The following is a 23,094-nucleotide window of genomic DNA, read 5'->3' on the forward strand; positions in this document are numbered from 1 at the left end:
GAGACAGAAAACAGATGAATGGTTACCAGGAAGGGGAAATGTACAGCAAATGCTTAATGGGTAAGGGGTTTCTTTGCGGGGCGGGGGGGGGGGGGCACGGTTGGTAATGAATATGTTCTAGAATCAGACAGTAATGATGGTTGTGTTTAAAAACAAGCATGACACGGCAAGTTCCTAATGAATTATTTTCACAGCAAATTAGTCTTTACTCCACCCAAAGACTGAGAGTAACACATACACAAACCAGCCAGGATAAAATAAACTGATGTACTAATTTCTGAAAATTAACTTTAATGTTATCAGCAGAAGCATTAACATTTAATGAGTTAATAAGGTACTCTGGGAGAGCCAATGGACAAACAAAGGCAAGGAAACTTCTATGTGATCACATTACTACTTTCCAATCAAGTAATTTATTTATACAACTAAAAAAATAGAGATATGGCAACCGGAAACCCATAAAAGGACCTGGAGACAGTGAAAACAAGTAAAAGCTCAAAGCCACTAAAAGCACAGATGCATGACTCATTGGCACCTCCTCTGCTGATCTGTATAGGTCATCAGAGGGTAGAACTGGAGAACTATAAACATACTCTAATATCAAAGGGTTATTTTATAAAGCTTTCAAAAAACCTCAGCTTTCTTTTTACTAAGAAAGAGAAAAGGAAAACTCATAGTTATACCTGTCGGTATCACCAAGAAATCACTGTTCTCTAACTCCAGGCTAAACCTCTAGCTCAGACAAGCAGCCCAGGGCCTTTGCTCATGGCTCTGAGTGTTCTGAGGGGCACTGAGAAGTCAGGTCACATTACCCAGTGGCACTTCTCCATCCAGAGTGATAAGGGGCTCACAGCATGATGAAATCACTCTATAGACCAGGCGTCACAGCTGCCCCTTGTCCCAACTCCACACCCACCCAGGTTACCATGGAACTGGTACAAACAAATAGTTTAATATGCTATTAGCTCTGATCTAAGTAGCTGACATAACACCAATTAAATTTATAATGACACTGGAGTAATAAAAGAGCACTTGGCACACTTCTCTTTGCAAACATGATTCAAGGGGTGGTTTTCCTTTTGCCCCTTCTTCAATTTCTAGCTGCTAGGCCACTTAGAAGCCACTTAATCTCTTTACTCAAAGAGTTGGTGTTTAGGGGTTTATCATTTTATAAGAAAAGGACCACTAATATTAGAACTAGCTACTGGGAGTATCCAACCATGGCATAGGAATCCTCATCTCTTTCAGAGTAAAAGTGAATGATAAAGTGGTTGGAATCTAGAATCCTGGGTTCCCACTCAAATCTCCCTCTCTTTCTGACTAATTCTGGTTCTGGTTCTGGCTCTGTGAAGGACACATGATCTCCATTTCTAACACATGCGCAGAGGCCACCTAGTTTAAGAGATTGGCTTCACCACAGAATCCATGGCTATGAGGAAATGAGAGCAGCAGATATTATTAAGTGCACCAACCCGCTGGCGCTTGCATCCTTGAGCCCACTGACTAGTCTTACCAATGTCTATATTTATGCTACATATGGAAGGAGTCATCAGGCCTTTTGGCCACTTTTACATGCTATACACTAAAGCTATCAACAATGGGTCCTTTGAAGTTACATGTTCTTATGGAATACCCTACAGCAGTTAAACTGAGTAAACTACATATATTTATTAGTGTGGGTAGAGCACAAAAAAAAAAAAAAGCAAGTTATTGAAAGACATGAACAATATGATATCATCTGTTGAAAATGAGATGTTATAAAACATGGATTGGAAAGATATACCTAATACCTGATAGATTTCTTCTGGTGAGTGGGAATGAGACTAACGTGGAGCCAGGAGGCAAGTTACAAAGGAGACTTCAATTTCATTAGCATGGTTTTATTTTTGTAAAAAACAAACAAAAATATATATTACAGTATTCTAACATTTGTTAGTTCTGGGTGGTGAGTACACAGGTGTTTGTTAATTAGCTTTGTACATTTGTGTATCTTTATTTTTTTCCCAGTTAAAAAGAAACCCTTATCTTATAAGTACATGGTGGCAATATGCTCAATCAGTAGTTACTGAGCATCCATAATATGCAAGTAAAAAAATCCTGCATTTACCAAGTATTTACTGTGTGCCAGGCACAGTATCAAGTGATTTACATGTATTATGTTATGAGGTAGGTACTTTTTGTAAGAAGGGAGAAATGCTGATCCTCTTCACCTCCAGTTTTCATCAGCTATCAGTCCTGGCCTCTTCAATCTACTCTCAGGAAGACTACTAGCTTTTCCGATTGGTGTGTTTGGAAAAAGCAATTATGGCTCAACTCCTTCCGCTCTGCCAGGATCTGCCTGCTTGCAGAAGGTACACATTTTCCTCATAAGTTTGACAGATATGCTCTGCCTGCCTCTGCAGAGACAGACCTGTGGTTGTCCCACACTTCCAAAGATTTGCTGGGTAGCTACATCTAAATTTGTATGCTTAATTCTGGATCAGTATTAGAAACCATTATTACTGCTGCACACCTAAGCCACATCCTTCAACCTAAGCTTTATCAGTTATAAACGTAAAATACATTTAAAATTTTCATATAGATTTGCCTTTCAGTTGATTCCATACTTAAGCAGGAAATAAAAGGGTTATTTATTGTCCCCATCCATCAACCCTGCTGTTGCTGCTGTTTTACAGAAGAGTATATTTAGGCTTGGAGACACTAAGTAATTTACCCAAGGTGGTAGTATGTGGCAGAGTCAGAGTTCAAATTCATATTCATTTGATTCCAGAGTTCATATTCTTAATAATTATGCCAAGGCATTATGCTATGCATATCAGAGCAAAGAAAAGCAGTACCAATTACTTGCTAAGAATTTGTAAGATGAACTCAAAAAATATTCTAAAGGTTGAAGCTTTTCTTAGTATATACTGAAAGAGGGTAGGAAAGTATGTTTGTATATGCATATGTGTGAGTGTATACAAGGAACCATGAAAAGTACTAATTATTATAAAATTCTTTTAGGGAACTTTTAACCTTCAACTCTAGTAGGCATGTTTTTTGCTTCCACCCATTAAGTACCCCCTCCCTCAAATTTTACTCAAGAAACCACAGATACACAGCAGGGTTTCTAATCTCCTGTGCTTTAAATGAACTATGTTGAACTACTCCCTACAGTGTAGTTCCCCCAGACAGCATGCTCAGCTCTGAGATTAACTTGATGTCAGTCTCTACATTCTGCAATCCCTCCTCAGGGAAAGCAAACCTTCCCTCCGCAGACCAGGCCTCCCTAGCTCCAGGTCAGTGCTAATAAGAGAAAGCCACTAAGCACTTGAAACTTAGGTCTAGCTGAGCTGACAGCCCCTGCTGTCAACACAAAACCAAGGGCCTGCACAGCCCCCTAACCATGGAGGAAGTTGGTCCCATCCCTTCAGCTTGGCCCTTTCACAGCAGAGGCTTGCCCATGTGGGTGTTCACTCAGTTCTCTGGACTCACACTGCACACTATCCACACCTCTGTAAAGAGCTTTTACATCCTGCTGCAGTGTCCCTGGCTCAGTCTGTGAACCTTGTTTATACCTCCTGTACCTACCTTTTCTCCTTAGTTGATCTAATCCAGTCCTATGACTTCAAATGCCACCTATAAACTGACAATTTATAGACAATTCTCAATCTTATTTCATTAGCCTGGAGTTCCGGATTCATAGTTCCAACTGTCTATTCAACATCTCTACTTGGGTATCTAATAGCACCTCAAAGATAACAAGGCCCAAACCAAACTTTCAACTTGCATTTAAAATTACTTTTGAAACTTGAAAACTGATTAGGAAACACTGATCTATGAATTATCAATAGTACATATGTTCTCATAAACATTTGGAATCTCTGTGGAGCCCATCACACATGGAATGCTATGTGGAAACCACAGTGAATGAATAGCATTGCACTGGGAATAACTACTTGCCCAGAACAAGGAGTACTTATACAAAGTGAGTAGAAACAATGCTGATTTCATTCATTTTACCCTTAACTTGTTTCCCTTAGGCCTTTCCAGCCTCATTTCTCACTTTAACCCTTCATTCCACCACTCTACTTCCAGACTTCTGTCCATGGTATTTCTTTGATTTGAAATGCTCTCTCCTCTGCCCCAACCCTATGTAGCAAAATTCTAACTGATCTTCAAGGCCCAGCTAAAATGCCTCCTCTCTCATGAACCCATTCCAAATCTCTCCAACAGCTGAATGAATGATATATGTGGGAGGAAGGAGGTATGATTCCTTCATAACAGGTTCAAACCTTTGAGTCCTCTCTTTCATCCCTACACCCAATTGTCTTAGCTCTACCTTAGAATATATCCAGATTCTGATCACCTCCACTGCCACCACCCTGGTGCAAGCCAACATCAATCTCCCGCCTAGATATAATGCAACATCCTCCTAACAAGTCTCCTTCCTTCCACCCTTGCCCTCCATAATCTATTCTCACCAAAGCAGCCAGAATGGTCCTTTTAAAATGTAAATCAGATCATGTCATTCCTCTGTTCAAAACCCTCCCCAAACTCCCAACTTCAGACCATAATCCAAAATCCTTAATATGGCCTACAAAGCCCTATATAATCTATTCCCTGATACCTCTCTGATTTCACCTCCTACTATTCTTGATCACTCAGCTCCAGCTAAACTGGCCTCCTTGCTATTCTCCCAACTCATCAATTATGCTCTCACCCCCAGGTTTTTATACTTGCTGTTCCCTCTGCTTGGAACCCTCTTCTCCCAGATGTACACATAGCTTGCTCATTCCCTTCAGGTCTCTCTTCTCAAATATCACCTTATCAGAGAAGCCTTCCCTGTCAACACTATATAAGACAGCTTATACACTCTCACCATTCTCTCTTTACCCCGTGTTGTTTTTCTTTTTAGCATTTATCAATTATATTATTTGTTTATTATCTGTCTCCGCATCCCATTCTCCAGAATATAAGCTCCAGGCCATCAGGGCCTTTGCTAATTATGTCTTTGCCTCTAATAGTGCATGGCACATAGTAAATACAATAGACTGTAGGTTCCTTAATGTATAAGATTAAAAGTAAGAACAAAAAGCCTCCATAGTTAGTCAAAACCCCAAAGTACTCTGTATAATCAAGACACCCAGCAAACATTTAATGATTTTTTTTTTTACATGCATACACTTCTTCTGGCCAATTATTATTGGCCAGAGCCTCACATCATGAATCTTAGAATTGTTCAGTCCCCCCAAAGGAAGGAAAAATCAGTTCTAAGTGGAAAGTTCAGCCTCTGATATTGAAAGCATCAACACTTAAAAATTAAGGCAAATGATATTTTACAATTCAGTTCAAAACTTGATCCATTTTAAGGCTTCAACTATAGTATCAGAAGCTCCTTCTTCCTCTTATGTTTTCTATCACCACCTATAGCTTGTTTCCCTCTCGTACCTTCTCTAAAGAGAGAAAGACACTGAGCTTGCATTAATGAAGGCTCTGAGTTTGAACCCCAAAAGTCCAGAAACGGAAAGTGATTTTTTTTTTTTTTACAAATTTCTAGAGCCGATTAAACTCAACCACAAATGATATCAATCTTGAGCTACTTGTAAAGATTTTAAGTGCTGCCATGTATGTCATTCCACATGAATCACAAGACTTCATCATCTATATAGCATAGATATTGTTGAAGACTGTGCTCTAAATTATAATTTGAGACCCTTTAGTTCAGTTAAAATGATTATGTATTTCATTAAATTAGGGAGTAAAGCAGGTTGATGACTTTAAAAATGTCTAAAAGTAATAAGCATTCCCAAAGCCTGCAGTGTCCAATTGCTCAATTTCCAAAGCTTTAGGTAAATACCAGGATCTTCATTAATACAGGCTTTCCCAAGATACTCCTTACCAAGAATCTCTAATAAAAGTAATCCATTTTTTTCTTTGGTGCTAAAGTGGCCAGGCTCAGACCAAAAAAAAAAAAAAAAACACCAAAAGAATTACACAAAGGGATTTTTGGATAGGACTTCAGACACAAAAATCAATAAGCAACTTCAGAATATAAAAATCAGTAAACCTTCAGGTGAGTTGACACAGAATGTAGAACACCAGAAATATAACTGAAAATTTGCTCCCAGTTTTCACACACTCCACCACTGGTAAATACATAGCAGAGGATAGGAAGGACATTTAAATATCCCTTCAGTGATCTTCAACATCTTTACAAACAAGTACTAGACTGCTATCTCCATTTTACAGAAAGTTATTTCTATTATTAGGAAGAAATTAAGGTGCAGGGAAATCAAGAGCCAAATCCACATAGAGGTTTATGCTGGAAATGGGGGTTAAAATTACATGCAGGTATATTGAAGTCACATGTGTGGTTAATTTTATCAAACAACCTGACTCTGGGAACACTGAGTTAGGGCAGAAGAGAGTACTAAATAGATGTCTTTATTCTCACAATAACTCCTCCATTTTAACTACCATCTTCTCTGTCTCACCCTTTCTCACAAACTAACTGCACATTTCCACTGTCAAAAGCCACATTAAATTCGAGCAAAAGACCACAATCACCTGGTTAATCTCCAGTACAACCACTGATTAGAGGATGCTCTTTGAGACCCCCAGCTCTGGCTCTCCACTATAAGTGGATGTGGGTACATGAGCCCTATGGGGTTTGGGAAAAGAGAGAGCTCAAACAATGTACTTGTCAGCAACTTTAAACAAAAAACCCATTCAATTAGAATGGCACCATGTTCCTTTTGCCCTTTCTCCTTAGGAACTAAATTAAACAGATTACAGACAGTGGCAAGAGCTGGCCTTAGAACAGCCTCCCCCTTATTTGTTATTTTTAGCAATTTAGTCCGACAACGCCTGACAACTAAACATGCCTAGAATAGCTAAAGGGAGGGGGGATTATCAGATACTACCAGCAAAAAAACACTAGTCATCACTTCCTCCAACCCTAAGAAAGAATCATTTTCCATGTCTTTATAACATCACAGAGTTTGAGCTTTTAGAGTTTCATATAAAAACACTGCACATATAAAACATCAGTGGAAACTGATAATGCTTCCTGACCTGGAGTATTGTTCCACCCTCGTGTGTTTTCTTAAAAACAAAAGCAGAATAAAATGAACTAAATTGTTTTACACAAAAGTTAGGAGTACAATGCATGTGTGTCCATTTTGGAAAAATTCCAGTGCAAGATAATTATGTACCCAAAAGAATGGCCTCATGAATAGTGATGGAATTCAAATATTTTTATTATACTGGTGGCAGGTGAGAGATTTGTTTGAAAACAAGACAAAGTGAGGTGGGAGAAAATCATAATTAGCAAGACAGCATCAACCATAGACACTATTTTTAAATGAAATAATGTAGTAAAAATTCTTTGAAAAATGAATAAAATGGTAAAATAAAAATGGTAAAGTCCTAAGCAGTATAACTATCTGCATCAGCAGATTAACTAAAATTCATTAAAACCCATTTTATAAAATTTACCACTTATAATAAATGTCCATGTACACTCAAGGAATTTAATAATTTTTCAACATTTTCTGAATTTTTTTTGCCACTATTCTAAGTATCATGTATTTTACATGACACTATAGGATAAAGCACTACAAATGATAAAATGATGTCTCCCTGAGTATGTTACTTTATGCATGTGGAGTTAATAAGCTATTACACAGCTCTATCCAAAAGTATCTCTAAAACAGGTGATACTTAATATAAACTACCTTTAAGCCATCACACAAACATCTCTGTGATTTCAGTTATTTAAGCAACTACTACAAAGATATCAAACAAGATGCTGTCACCTCATATTACATTTTAGCTGGCAAAGCTGTAGGCAGACAACTAGTTTTATTTTACCTGCAAAAATAGGATTACAATTAATAAATTAAGGTAATGATCTAAACAGAAAGGAAACTGGGGTTTTTTTGTTTTGGTTTGCCTCCCTCCATCTTTTCATTTTAAGGGGACACTTTTGCTCCTAAAGTGGCAATTCAGAAAAAGACCAAGGTTATAATGATAAACTTAATAGAAGTGACCCTAGATATCTTCTAATCCAACCCTCTTGTTTTACAGATGAGGACACTGAGGCTTAGAGTACAGCAAGGGCTAGAATCCAGAACTCCTAACTCAACAGAAGGTATTTAAATTAGGAATTTAGTATTTAAATTTGGAATTTAGGTAATGAATGTTCTTCTATAAGTCTAATAGACTTTGAGATCTCTATTCATGGTTCAAATATCAGCTTGGATCTTGTTCTTTTGAGCTGATTAATTACAGTGTGCTCATTAATACAGGTGTGACCTGTTCCACATTGAGTATTGAACAACTGATTTCTTCTGGCCAGTATCTATTACTTCAGATTAAAAGAGACCTGTCATATAAAGACTGATCAGAGTAAGAATCTAGGGTAAAGAAAAGTATACTGATTAACTTCACCTTACCATCTAGTTAAAAGGGCAGGGAGGCATGCAATAACACGAAATAAAGTTCAAATTCTAACTCATCAAAAGAAATAATTCACTAAGCAGCCTGAAAATGAATGGAGGAACTCTCAGGCATGGGAGGGTGGAGGCTAAGGACAAATATTTATGGTTAGACAAAGAAAAGTACAGACCATATAAAGCATACAGCAGCGAAGGCTGAGGTCAACAACCCTCTGAAGCATTCAAAGGGATACTCTGGTGTGGTTATAGACAAGTGTTCCAAGGAGGGGAATCAGGCCACCTCCGGAGTGTATCCTAGAAGAAAAGAATAACTGAATCAAGATGCAAAAGGCTGAATTCTGGACTAACTGGAATGCAAATCCTTTTTTAAATCTTAATCACAAAACGAAGACACACAGCAGTGAACAGATCAAATCAAAGGAGTGTGTGTGTAAAATATCTGTAATATGCATTTCACAGACAAATAAGAAAGGCTGTCTATAAAGGGCAAGTCTATTTGGACTGTTTACATCTAAGTTCTTACCAGACCTGAAATATTTCTACTGAGGAAATGAAATATATCATAGATAGTTTACATTTGGGCAAATATTAGCACTTGAATCGTAACACATATATACTGACCAAGTTATTGATAATAACCAATAAAGAATACTCAACCAGAAAAAGAGCATATATGGACTTATTCAGACTCATTCTTCTCTGAAAGTCACAGAGGAGGATCACACAGCTACATTAAGCCCTAAAACACCAGGACGTGGAGAATATATATAGTTCACTATAACTCTAGCCTTCCAACCATCAGGCTCTTTTAGACAAGTCTTAAATAACTAAAAACTATTTTAAAACAAACATCCTTTTTTATAAATGTTGAGAATACAAATGAATTCTATAAAGAGATAAGTATTCATATGTGAAATCCCAACATATGGAACAATAAGAGAAACTTTACCCAAGACTCCCAAAGTCAAAACAACATAGAAAAGAGATTAATTTACTAATCTTGTAATTATTTTTTAAAAAAATGTTTTTAAGACACTCAGAGGTGCCTAGCTATCTAGTTACTACTGAAGGTGGGAAATCACCAAGCTAATTTTTAGAGTAGAGACATTTTATACTTTACTGCTCTCTAGTACTCAAAACTCTCCTGCGTTGGAGTAGGAGATGTCTCTGAAAAATAGCTCTCCTCAGCAAGAGGCTAAGAGATAAACTGTGCAAATGCTCCATGAGAACATCTTGACTTCTTAAGGGTAAAAGTGAGCTGTCTGGAAAGATAAATTGTGGTACAACTATATAATGGAATACATATAGCAATGACAATGAACAAATCACAATCTCAACATGAATGTACTTCACAAACAATGTTGAGGAAGAAGCGAAGCAAAGCAAAAAATATGGAGACAGATTTTGTTCATATCAAGTTCAAAAACTGTCTTGAGGGATATATACGTAGGTAGTAAAACTATATTTTTTACGAAAGGAAATAATTATCCAAAAGCTAGGGTTACCTGAGGGAGGGGGAGAGCAGGCAGGAACGGAAGGGAGAAACAAAGGTAGGGGGCGGTGCTCTGGTGTCCTGCCAATTTTTGATTTCTTGGTTCGGATGATTGTAACAAGTGTTTGCTTTATAATTATTGATTAAACTACATGTATTTTAACACATATTTCTGTAAATGCTATATTTCACTACAAAATAAATAAATGACTAATTTTTTTTTGATGGATTCTAAACTTTGAGCTATGCAAGCAGATGAACCATTGGGTGTAATTCTTGTTTAACATATAAAAAACATTCTGCCACTGGCTTTGCTCTCACCTGCCCTTCTCTCTTCATTGAAAACACAAGTAAGAATCAGTGCTTATCATATAGTAGTGTCCACTTGACATCACGTCCAAAGAGGGTGTCCCATCATACACACAAAGGTACTAGCCCAGGGCTTCCCTGGTGGTGCAGTGGTTAAGAATCCGCCTGCCAACGCAGGGGACACGGGTTTGAGGCCTGGTCCGGGAAGATCCCACAAGCCGTGGAGCAACTAAGCCCATGCACCACAACTACTGAGCCTGCGCTCTAGAGCCCGCGAGCCACAACTACTGAGCCCTCGTGCCACAACTACTGAAGCCCGCGCGCCTAGAGCCCGTGCTCTGCAACAAGAGAAGCCACCACAATGAGGAGCCCGTGCACTGCAACGAAGAGTAGTCCCCGCTCGCCGCAACCAGAGAAAGCCCGCGCACAGCAACGAAGACCCAATGCAGCCAAAATAGATTAAAAAAAAAAAAAAAAAAAAAAAAGGTACCAGCCCAAAAGTGAGGTACTTAGGGCAAAAACTGGACATCCATCCAAGCGCCTACCAGTGCCTACCCATGCTATGGAAAAAATGATCCTCATTAGGCAGAGTAAAATCTCCTCAATCATGGAAACTCCAAAACATTTTCTCATCAGAGTCTCAGAACTCAGCCAACTGCAGAGTGTCACAGGCACCTCCTATCCGTTTTCTTGCCACTAGTCTTCCTACTTGTTTCAGCAACTACCGTCTGACCATAATAGCCGTTTTTGTGGAAGAGTCAGGACTTTCACAGTTTCTTAGATTTTACTTATAGCATTGGCTGGAGGGCTATTTCACAACCCTGGGATTGTAACATTCTGCGTCAGAAGTGGCATTATGTAGGCCAGAATGTCCTGGTTTCCTTATTCTTATTTTTATTGTGTCATTGCTGAGCTAACCAGGGTGGTGGAAGGGGTGGTAACCACGTCAGAGAAAGAGGGGAAGGAAAGTGGTCAACCAGTATTTGCATGTGCCTAAAATATAATGGGGATTTTAAACTGAAGGCAGATGAGCCTGAAGAAGTAATTCAATGAGAGAGAACATAGGAGAATAGTGGTCAAAATGTGTTCAAATATACCACTGAAAGCTTATCTCAAGGATTCCAAATACTTGAGATTCAAAAGGCAAGACATCAAAAATTCAGCTCTAGCTCATCTGAATGCTGAATCTAAGTTTCTGCAACTGCAAAAGAAGTCCACAATTATTTTCTTTTTACCTCTAAAAAAGTGAGCAAAAATATAGGATGAATTTTTCACTCTTTAGAAGATACATATCTCTTCAATCTATCAATAAGGTTTTAACTCAACTTTACCTAAAGTTGAATTTTCTTTAAAAAAACGTATACTTTCTTTTTGTAGCAATGTTGTACATTTCAAAAAGAAAATTATTTTTACAAAGACAGATGAGACTCATGAAGTCCTAATTCCAAATCCCAATTATACTCATGTCATTTTTAAAAAGTACGATTTTGCATTTTCTAACATATACTGTATTACGTATTATATACTCAGCCATCTTCTTTAAAGTTATTCATTATCAGTATTTTTTTTTTTAGAGAATTCCCTCAATGACATAAATAACATGGTTACTCTATCATACTAAAGCCGTCATTTTATTTTTTCTCTTCAATCGGATTAGCATCATTGGTCTGCTAATCGCCATTAGGAGAAATGGTGACATTCCCTCCCAGAACCTGATCAACCATCTTTATAAAGGGAAGATAAAAATCTATATAACACTATCACATTATGAGTCTGTTATGAAAACACTTCCTAATCAAACCCAGGAAAGTGACTACAGCCTGAAGAAGCCAACATAGGGGTATTAAAATGTAAAATATGGAATTTTAAGAAGAAAAAGACAGACTATCTTCCCAAGGTTAAGATGGTACTTGTCTTCACCCTTCTAGTATGTAATATAACTCCTTATCAAGAAGACATGAGGGGGCTTCCCTGGTGGCGCAGTGGTTGAGAATCTGCCTGCTAATGCAGAGGACACGGGTTCGAGCCCTGGTCTGGGAAGATGCCACATGCCGCGGAGCAACTGGGCCCGTGAGCCACGATTACTGAGCCTGCGCGTCTGGAGCCTGTGCTCCGCAACAAGAGTGGCCCCCGCTTGCCACAACTAGAGAAAGCCCTCCCACAGAAACGAAGCCCCAACACAGCCATAAATAAATAAATAAATAAATAAATTTGGGAAAAAAAAAAAAAAAAAGAAGACATGAGGGCAGGGACTTCCCTGGAGGTCCAGTGGCTAAGACTCCATGCCTCCACTGCAGGAGGAGCAGGTTCAACCCCTCGTCGGGGAACTAAGACCCTGCATGATGCGCCACGCGGCCCAAAAAAAATAGGACATGACAGCAGCATTACAGTACCCCCACCTCTGCTCCATAAGAAGAAAAGGGCCAGCAAGTGAGTCACCAGGCTGGTTGACAATGTAGACACAGCATACTACAGTTATCTAAAGCTAAACAAATTCTAGGTTAAGTAGGACTGGGGAAAAAAATCTGGAGAGGGCAAACATAAACAGTAAGAATGGAGGTGGATAAAAGGGAGTCTAGAAAATACTAATGAAGATGGGCTCTCAGATCAGACTAGCACCTATGTTATGTCATGGAAAAGACTGATCCATAGCGTCATTTATATAGACTGTTGGTAGGGGGTGGGTAGGCACACACAGTGGGGCCGAGTTAATAGCTCTGGTCAAAAACTAGAACTTTGGACCCAAACCAAAAAGCTTACTTCGTCAGAGATGATAATGTGCTAAATTAAACAGCCTGGCCTTTGTCTGCAGAGTTATGTATAAATTATGCCTCCTCAATTTAATTGTAAGGTATCTGAGGGTAGAAATTAATAATGATAATGATAATTAAATAAGATGAAATAGGCTGGACTGACAAGAAATACTAGGGCCCAGAAGAAGAGACTGTATATTTGAAAGGCAGAGTAATAACTGGGAGGCCTTGGGAAAAACTATTTAGAGCTCTGAATCTGCATCAAGCTTCCCAAGTAATAGGAAACCATATTTGTAATTACTTCAACTGATGATAGTTTATGTGCCCAAATCCTCACACTGTGCTATGAAACTAGTAGAATAATTAGAGAGAACAAGGGAAAAGCACTTAATTTAACACTGAGGAATCAGAAAATGCTTCTCAGAAGAAGTAGCCCTAAACTAAGATCTTAAGGATTAACAGAGGTGGTAAGAGCAGAAGGAGGAAGTTCCCAGGCAGAGAGAATTACTTTTGCAAAGACCTAGCAGAAACAAAGAAAACACAGCAAGTTCTAAAAACAAAATATTTCTGCATGTCTGGAGCATACAGTGTAAGAGAAAGAAGAGGATATGAGGGACATGAGAGAAAGAAACAGGAGTCATTTCATAAACAGCCTTGAAGGTATGTTAAAAAGCTTGAATGTTACCCTAAGAACAATGATGGGGTTTACACAGAGGAACAATACGACAGATTTAACAATTTAGAAGGTCATTCTAGCTTCAATATGTTAAAAGGATTAGAAGAGAGAAAGTTGGAGGTGGAAAAACCAGTTAAGATGCTACTGCAGATGATGGAAGCAGCTGGTTTAAAGGTGAGAAAAAAATTCCAGAGGGAAATACCATTTAATAGAGAAAACAGTGAAGAAGTAATATTCAGAGATAGTAAGAAGTTTCCAGAATTGATGAATCACTAATCCTCAAACTCAGAAAACCTAACTTAACCCAGATAGGATTAAGAAAAAAAGCAAAAAGACTAAATCCCCACCTAAACATATACCAGAGAAACTACAAAGCATGAAAGACGACAAAACAATATTAAAAGTAGCCACAGAGAAAAGACAAAGGAACAAAAATTGGACTGATAACTTCTCAACAGCAACAGTGGAAGCCAGAAGTCAATGGAATGCTATCTTTAAAAGAGCTGAGAAATTCCTAAACATATAAAGCAAAATGAAACATATCATCTCAACTATGCATACAGTAATAATGAGCATTTATAGCACCCAGATAGTAGTTTCTAAATACCATTGCCCACTAAACTGAAAGACTAAGGAGAAATTAATAAGTATCATCACAGAGGGAGATTTGACAAATCTCTCTCATAACTAACTGAATAAGGAGGAAAAAAAATCAGCAAGAAACAGAAAATCTGAACACTGCAACTAACAATGTATGTGTGCATGCATGCACATGTGGGGCTGTGCACATGTGTATACATTTCAGGCTGAAGTAACAAAATTATAAAGGTATGGCAGTCAAAAAGTATAGGATTGCTTCAGGGAAGAGAAGACTATGTATAGTGGGTGATACTATTAAAAATACAGGTTAGGGCAGTATTGGAGAGAACACTACATGCAGAGGCAGGGATCATGCAATAATTGAATGTTGAGGTAATAAGGAAACCACGATGGTAGGATAAATGGAAAACAAGAAACTGAATATAAACTAGATTTACATTACTAAAATGGAAAGATAAATTGTCAAATGATGAAAAACAGTATATACAGTGTAATTCCTCTTTACTTAAAAAAAGTGTGTATATGTGTGTATGAACTTGTTTATAAAGTAAAGTTTTATAAAGTGTAATGATACACATCAAACCGTAAAAGTGACATTTTGAGGGTATGCAGAAAGAGGAGAAAGTCATTATTTTTGTTTAATCATTTGTTTTATTTTTTGACTGTTTTTCTTTTTTATAGTATACTTGTATCATTTTTATAATATAAATATTGTATAAGATGAAAGATTAAAAACAAAAAACACAAAATAACTTCCTAGAATAGAGGCTATAGTTTAACTCTGCTAGTTTTTTGTAGCTGTTAATTAGCATTTCAAATACCAACAAGCTAGCTAATCTACTTCTATTACCTGACAGATATCAGGATACTCTTACCAGTATTTGAGAGACTCCGTGACAGGAAACTTTTGGAAAATGAATTTCCTAATATTCATCAGAAATGAATAGTATGCTAAACTCATCATCTGTGGCAATTTTACCTTGATGATTTTTTTAAATTATAAAAGTTAACACAGGGAGATGCAAGAGGGAGGAGATATGTATATGTATAGCTGATTCACTTTGTTATACAGCAGAAACACACCATTGTAAAGAAATTATACTCCAATAAAGATGTTAAAAAAAAAAGTTAACACATACTTGTTACAATTTATCCAACACAGAGGTTATAAGAAAAAAACAATTTCATCCCATGTCCCATCTAATTTCTTTAGGGTAACCAGTGTTAATTTAATATATATACCTACAAATCATTTTCAATGTTCATATACAGATCTTGGTTTTTGTTTGTTTCCATAAAAAGAATTATTTACATGTTACTTTGCATCTTGCTACTTATTCATCAGGACAATTTTTAGATATATTTACCAACAAGTGCAAAAACACACTTTTTTTTGGTAATCTACATGAAATAGTTTCGTTCAGTTTTTTTAAGATACTTTTGTTTGGAAAACTCAATCTAGAAGAGTTGGGCTGAAAAGAATGATAAAATAGGATATAATAACCTGGTTACTACAGGATAAGTTTTCTTTTTTTTTTTTTGTTTGCTTATTTGTTTTGTTTTATAATACATTTTCTGAGCTACAAAGCCACTATCAAGTTTGTTTAAATTCTCATTGGTAGTCAAACAAAAATAAGCCTAAGTAACCTAAGATACTACATGCTTGCCCCAGCCATGCCAAGTCAGTGTCCCTGAGAAATCCCCTGAAGGCTACAGGGGGTGTCTCACCAATTCAGCAGAGGGCTGAGTCAGATTCTGAACCACTGCCTCAATTAGTATTCAAAGAAATCAGATAAAGTGACCTATGAAGTCACTGTATCCACCCCCATCTCAGGAAATCTTGGTCCCAAAAAATAATAACCAGTTTTTTGTCCTGTCCAACTTTTACTATATACAGGATAGACCATTCACCAAAGCCCAAGAAGACTATTTCATCTGAGGTTTTAATGTATAAGGAAATGGTAATAATCAACTCCAATTTTCCAAAGATTTACTAAATTATTACTCTTACCTATCATCTTTTTCCCTAGCTAAAAAAAAAAAAAAATTGTTTTCCTCACTGGAGCTCTATCCTTCAGATAGTTAATTAGTTATAGCTTACTACTCAGTCCTTGTCTAGAATTACAATGTGTGAAAGAGTCATATAACTAGATCCTTTGACTATTATTATCATTACCTACTCTCATGCCCATCCACCACAACATATGGTGTTTAAATATACACTGTGCTTTTATTTTATTATATTTTTTAAGAATAGACATGTTCACTTAAGGCAATGGAAGAAATACATTCAGGTTAACAGTATCCTATCTTCTCCAAAACTCCCTAAGGTTTCAAGAGATTAGCCTTTTTTCTGGTCTTATACACTGCCATAAAAAGACTGCTTCATAGCTCTAGCACAATTAGAAAAAATGAAAACAATGTGACATGACCTTGGCAGGCATACATTTTCATTTAATATGACACGATAATTACTTTTTTCCTAAAAGTCGACTACGACTATCAGTATTCAGTCAAAACTTACTTACTTCCAATTCTTTAATTTTTTCTTCTGCTATCTTCTGTTTCTCTAACAGCTGATTATGAATTGCCTCCTTGGATTGAAGAATAAACCTACAAAGCACAAAAAAGTTGAAGATTAAGCCACTTGACTACTATGTTCATCAAAATCAACAACTATATGCCACAAATATTAAACTAAGAAAACTAGAAGGATGATCTCCAATTGAGAACAAATAAAATGTATTACTACGTTATGACAAACTCAGGAAACCTCTACAGGTTTAAGCCTTCTTGGCTGAGAAGGAATAAAAGCTTAAAAGTAAATTGTGCCTTCTGGTCTTAAGAAGGGAATAGGGCTGCAAGTATATTCATAGACAAAAGAAAAAAAAAACATAAAGGGATAAAAATCTACTGTAGGCTAAAAGAAAAGTTAACAAACAATAAAAATCCCCCATAACTTTAATTTTTCAGTTTCCTGTATCAACTTTTATCTAGATATCTTTCAAACAATATTTGTAAATTACAGCTCCTCCTCCAACCTTAAAAAAAAATTTTTGTAACAGCAGTAACTCATGACCTTTTAAAGTCACAATCAAGTACTGTGTTAGGATCAATGCATCAGTGTTTATATGAGTTCCTCACACAAAAAGCGCTGTATAAGGCCCAGTATCTTTTATTATTATATCCAGAGTGTATAATACCTCTGAAAAGCTCAAAATGCACAAGTGGAAATTTTCAACTTTTTCCATTTTACATTCAGGCACATTATTTAGTTGATGAGGGTGGAAATACGGGGAACCTTAAAAAGTTAATACTGAATCTGTTTTGTGACTTTAGGTTCATAATTCTGGCTGTGGGCAAAGGAAGAGCGAACTATTTTATAGCCTAAAGCAAGTAAATTGAAATATTTCCCTTCCACTGGAAGCAAGGGAAAATCTCAATTACTCAAATCTCTTTCAGGACTGTCCAACTGGGTTATAACAGATTCCAAAAAAGAACAACAACAAAAAATACAATTAATTAAGCAGACTGTTTCTTCTCTTTGAACATAACTTAAGAGTTTAGCAAAAAACTAAACATCATCTCTTAACAAAAAAGCCAAACAAGAAACATATAAAGTTAGCGATAATGTGGTTTTCTCTACCAACTTCACAAAAACAACACTGTGTCTAGGTAGGTTCTTACCATTACGGTATGTTATTATAGATCAAAACAACAAAAAGGGCAACTAGCTTTGCCCAGACACCTGGGAGGAAACTATTTTTCTCTCCTCTTCATGAATACACCTTGGCATACGTATAATACAGTCTGGTGAACCTCTCTCTCTTTTTTTCCTTAATTTATTTATTTTTGGCTGCGTTGAGTCTTCGCGGCTGTGTGCGGGCTTTCTCTAGTTGCGGCAAGCGGGAGTCACTCTTCGTTGCAGTGCGTGGGCCTCTCATTGCAGTGGCTTCTCTTGTTGCGGAGCACGGGCTCTAGGTATGCGTGCTTCAGTAGTTGTGGCTCACGGGATCTAGAACACAGGCTCAGTAGTTGTGGCGCACGGGCTTAGCTGCTTCGCAGCATGTGGGATCTTCCCAGACCAGGGCTCAAACCCGTGTCCCCTGCACTGGCAGGTGGATTCTTAACCACTGCGCCACCAGGGAAGCCCCTGGTGAACTTCTCTTTCACTCCACAAATTATTAAGCATGTGTCCTGACATGGACAGTCCAGATAATTTAATAGATGATCCCAGTCTTCAGTACTAACTTGATCCTTTGCAAAAATCTTGCTCATACATTTAATGCTAAGATAGACCACATTCATGCAAAATAAGGATTACTACATAACCTTTTGTGTCCAAAATATTCTTATTATTAGTCCAAGAGATAGGTGTTATTTCTGATAAGACTACGGTTTACAGAATATTTTTCTCAGAACTAATTATTTAGTGTAGTATTTAAGGAGAAGAGTTGTTTTGAACTGTAATAAGTCTCAGTGACACCATATAAAAAGTATTATAAATCTAGGCCCAAGAGTCACCAAACTATGTCATTACATGCACGATTTTACTAACAAAGTCTTTCGGCCATGGAAATAATTTTCAGAGTAAAATATACATTTTTAAATAGCAGTGATTGCTGGCCAGTGAATAGTATTCTCAAATAATAGGTCATCAGACATTATCTTTATTAGTGTCTGGGAAATTTTCAAAGCTAAGATTAGAGGTCAAGTCATTACTTATGTGGTCTTTAAAAATAAAGTATCTGAACAGATACTAAATCCCTTGAGCAGAAAATAAAATTACTAGAAAGCAAGAACACTCAACAACAAAAACATGTTTTTCCATGGCCACACACCCCTGAGGTATCTATATTGAACTGTGCCAACTTCAAAGGCCAGAGAGATGTCATCGAAGCTGGCCAATCTACAAGCCTGAGGACATCTCAGCCATGAGAGTTTTAAACAAGGATGAGTATGGAGTAAATTCAAATGTCTATCTCAAAGAATAATTACATAGACAAAATTCAAACCAAAAAAATTACAGAAAATTTAGTCCTCAATTTTTAAAATGCCAAAGATACATTGTATGAGGATTGAAAAGAGCCCCCAGAAACACTTGGATTTCTGGAAAAAGTCTTTAGAAAACACCTTTTTCTAGTGTTAAAAGACAATGAAGGGCTTCCCTGGTGGCGCAGTGGTTGAGAGTCTGCCTGCCAATGCAGGGGACATGGGTTCGAGCCCTGGTCTGGGAGGATCCCACATGCTGCGGAGCAACTGGGCCCGTGAGCCACAATTACTGAGCCTGCGCGTCTGGAGCCTGTGCTCCGCAACAAGAGAGGCCGCGATAGTGAGAGGCCCGCGCACCGCGATGAGGAGTGGCCCCCGCTTGCCACAACTGGAGAAGGCCCTCACACAGAAATGAAGACCCAGCACAGCCATAAATAAATAATTAATTAATTAAAAATAAATAAATAAAAGTATAGTTAAAAAAAAAGTCAGTTAAAAAAAAAAAAGACTGAATTCTCAGACATTATTTTTAAAATAAAGGATATATCATGATAATGTAATTATGAGTGGTACACGATAAATAAGTATTATGTACACTACTTCTCAAAGTAGAGACTCTCACAGACATCCTGCCTGATAGTTTATGGAAAGCCAAATGGTAGACAAAGGATTCCACAGTTCAGAATGCGCCACAAAGGAAAAATAAAGCATGAAATGAAAAATTATTTTCATATAACAAATGATATGCACAAAACATGCTTATTAATACTCAGCATCATATAATCTACAATAGTCACTGCTTTGTATTGATAAAAGGCCTCTACATTGGAAATCAATGCCATGTGACTCTGCACTGTAAACTATCAAGGATATGTAGCCTGCTGTTTCATTTCCTCATTTATTTGTAATTATGCCATCTGAAAAACATAATTTATGATGGCTTTTGGTTTTCTTTATTTGAGAAACATCAGAAGCTGTGTTCTGAACTGTCCTGCAGGTTGATACATAACTTCTATTTTCTAATGATTCAGCATATATCAAAAGTGTTGTTCACCTGCAAAAACACAATCTAGGATCAGTGGCAATGCTGTTTTTGGGTACACTTCCAAAGCATGGTAACCTGAACACAGATTATTCAGAAACAACAATGTGCTTATGATAATGCATTTTGTTTGGGTGGGAAAGTTTTAGAATATGAAAACATATTCTAGTGGCATGTAAAGAATCCACAAATTAAGTAGCACACAAAAGGCTAGATAAAAATGATCATATCTTGCTCCTTTGCCTCATTCCGCTGGTGATGAAAACTACTTGCATGTATGCACAAAGATCCACATGCAAAAAAATTTTTTACTTCATAATTTTTTAGCAAAACAAAAACAAACAAAAACCTAAATCCCTTAGTAAAGAAGCAATTAAAATTTATGCTACATCCATATTGTGAAAGGTTGAGTAAGACTTCTATTATTGGCATTATGCAGAGTAGACATCCCGAACAATGCAAAAAAAAAAATTTTTTTTTTAACATTTTGCTGAGCAACCACAAATTAAAGATTTCACAGTGTGGAGAAAAGGGAACCCTCGTGCACTGTTGGTGGGGATGTAAATTGGTGCAGCCACTGTGGAAAACAGTACAGAGATTCCTCAAAAAATTAAAAATAGAACTACCATATGATCCAGCAATTCCACTCCTGGGTATTTATCCGAAGAAAACGAAAACACAAATTAGAAAAGATATATTCACCCGTATGTTCATTGCACCATTATTTATAATAGCCAGGATATGGAAGCAACTTAAGTGCCCATCAACAGACGAATGGATAAAGAAGATGTAAGATATAAATACACACACACATATACATATATATGATGAAATATTACTCAACCATAAGAAGAATGAAATCTTCCCATATGTGACAACATGAATGGAACCAGAGGGTGTTATGCTAAGTGAAATTAGTCAAAGAAAGACAAATACTGTATGATTTCACTTATATGTGGAATCTAAAAAATAAATTAGGGACTTCCCTGGTGGCACAGTGGTTAAGAATCCGCTTGCCAATGCAGGGGACACGGGTTTGATCCCTGGTCCAGGAAGATCCCACATGCCGTGGAGCAACTAAGCCCATGCGCCACAACTACTAAGCCTGCACTCTACAGCCCATGCTCCACAACAAGAGAAGCCACCACAAAGAGAAGCCCACGCACTGCAATGAAGAGTAGCCCCCATTCGCCGCAACTAGAGAAAGCCCGCCAGCAGCAGCAAAGACCCAATGCAGCCAAAAGTACATTAAAAAATTTAAAAAAAAAAACAAATTAACAAACGCAGCAAAAATGAAACAGTTATAGATACAGAGAACAAACAGGTGGTTGCCAGAGTGGAGGGGGGTAAGGAGAAGAAAGAAATAGGTGAGGGAGGTTAAGAGGTACAAACTTCCAGTTGCAAAATAAATGAGCCAAGGGTATAAAATGTACAGTGTGGGGGGTATATTCAATAACTATGTAATATCTTTGTATGGTGACAAATCGTAACTAGACTTACAAGGTGATCATTTTGAAATACATTTTGAAATACACTTCTATACATTTTGAAATGTGCCAAAATACTGAATCACTATGCTATATAACAGGAAGTAACATAGCACTGTAGGTCAATTACACTTCAAACACAAACACACAAACCAACTCACAGAAAAAGAGATCAGATTTGTGGTTACCAGAGGCAGGGGGTGAGGGAAGGGGAATTGGATAAAGGCAGTCAAGGTACAAACTTCCACTAAGACAAGTAAGTACTAGGGATGTAATATAAAACATGGTAAATAAAATTGCCACTGCTGTATGTTACATATGAAGTTGTAGAGTAAATCCTAAGACTTCTCATCACAAGGAAAAAAATATTTTTTTCTATTCTTTAACTGTGTATCTATATGAGATGATGAATGTTCACTAAACTTATGTGACAAACATTTCATAATGTATGCAAGTCAAATCATTATGCTGTGCACCTTAAACCTACACAATGCTGTTTGTCAATTACATCTCAGTAAAACTGGAGGAAAAAAAAAAGTTTCTACAGGGGCCAAAATGAAGTGAAATCAGAAACTGTGGAAGGTAAGAAAGCAATAAATTGGTTTTCACCATGAGAGATTCTGCTGAATCCTAGACACCTTCAGTATCCAAACTGGCACAGACACAGGAGATAAAACCTAGGCACCATCCAAAGTGAGGATGTTATTAAGAGAATCCTCAATTAAAGGGTTCCACCTTCAGTCTAAGAGTGAAAACAACAACAACAACAACTTGTCTCTCAGCATGGTAAAATAAACTTGTCTATCTATACCTTGGTAGTAAGTAAAATGAAAAAACAAAAATGTCCCCTAAGAATTCGTAACCATAAGGTGACTTCCTCATGGGTTGTGGTCCAAATTCAACCTATTAGGGAATTCCCCGGGGGTTCACTGGTTAGGACTCCACACTTTCATTACCAATGGCATGAGTTCAATCCCTGGTTGGGGAACTAAGATACTGCAAGCCACACAGCACAGCCAAAAAAACATTAAAATAATTTTTAAAATAAAAAAATAAAAATTCAACCTATTTCATGGTCTAGAAAATCTCAAGCACAGAATTTCATTTACAGTGTTCCTAATTACATACATGGCAAAGGTCAAGTAAACCTGAAGATGGGTTAATAAAATTTAATCAAACTAAAACACAAAGAGAAAAAAAGGTGTAAAAACCAATAAAACAAACAAAACAAAAACAGGATACAGCAGGCAAGACATAAGAGACAATATTAAGTTGTCTAACATGTGTAATTAGAGATGCAGA

At 37.1% G+C, this 23,094-nt stretch overlaps 1 protein-coding gene across 1 annotated transcript in view; it reads right to left on the minus strand.

Annotated features, from left to right (window-relative positions):
* PFDN1 (prefoldin subunit 1) overlaps window positions 1-23,094 on the minus strand; it is a 61,897-nt gene that overhangs the window by 13,512 nt on the left and 25,291 nt on the right. Inside the window, exon 3 of the mRNA XM_061188248.1 lies at window positions 16,800-16,884. Coding sequence (XP_061044231.1) covers window positions 16,800-16,884 — 85 coding nt within the window. The remainder of the gene's footprint in view (window positions 1-16,799; window positions 16,885-23,094) is intronic.

Source organism: Eubalaena glacialis, chromosome 4, assembly GCF_028564815.1.
Source record: "Eubalaena glacialis isolate mEubGla1 chromosome 4, mEubGla1.1.hap2.+ XY, whole genome shotgun sequence".
NCBI classification, from domain to species: Eukaryota; Metazoa; Chordata; class Mammalia; order Artiodactyla; family Balaenidae; genus Eubalaena; species Eubalaena glacialis.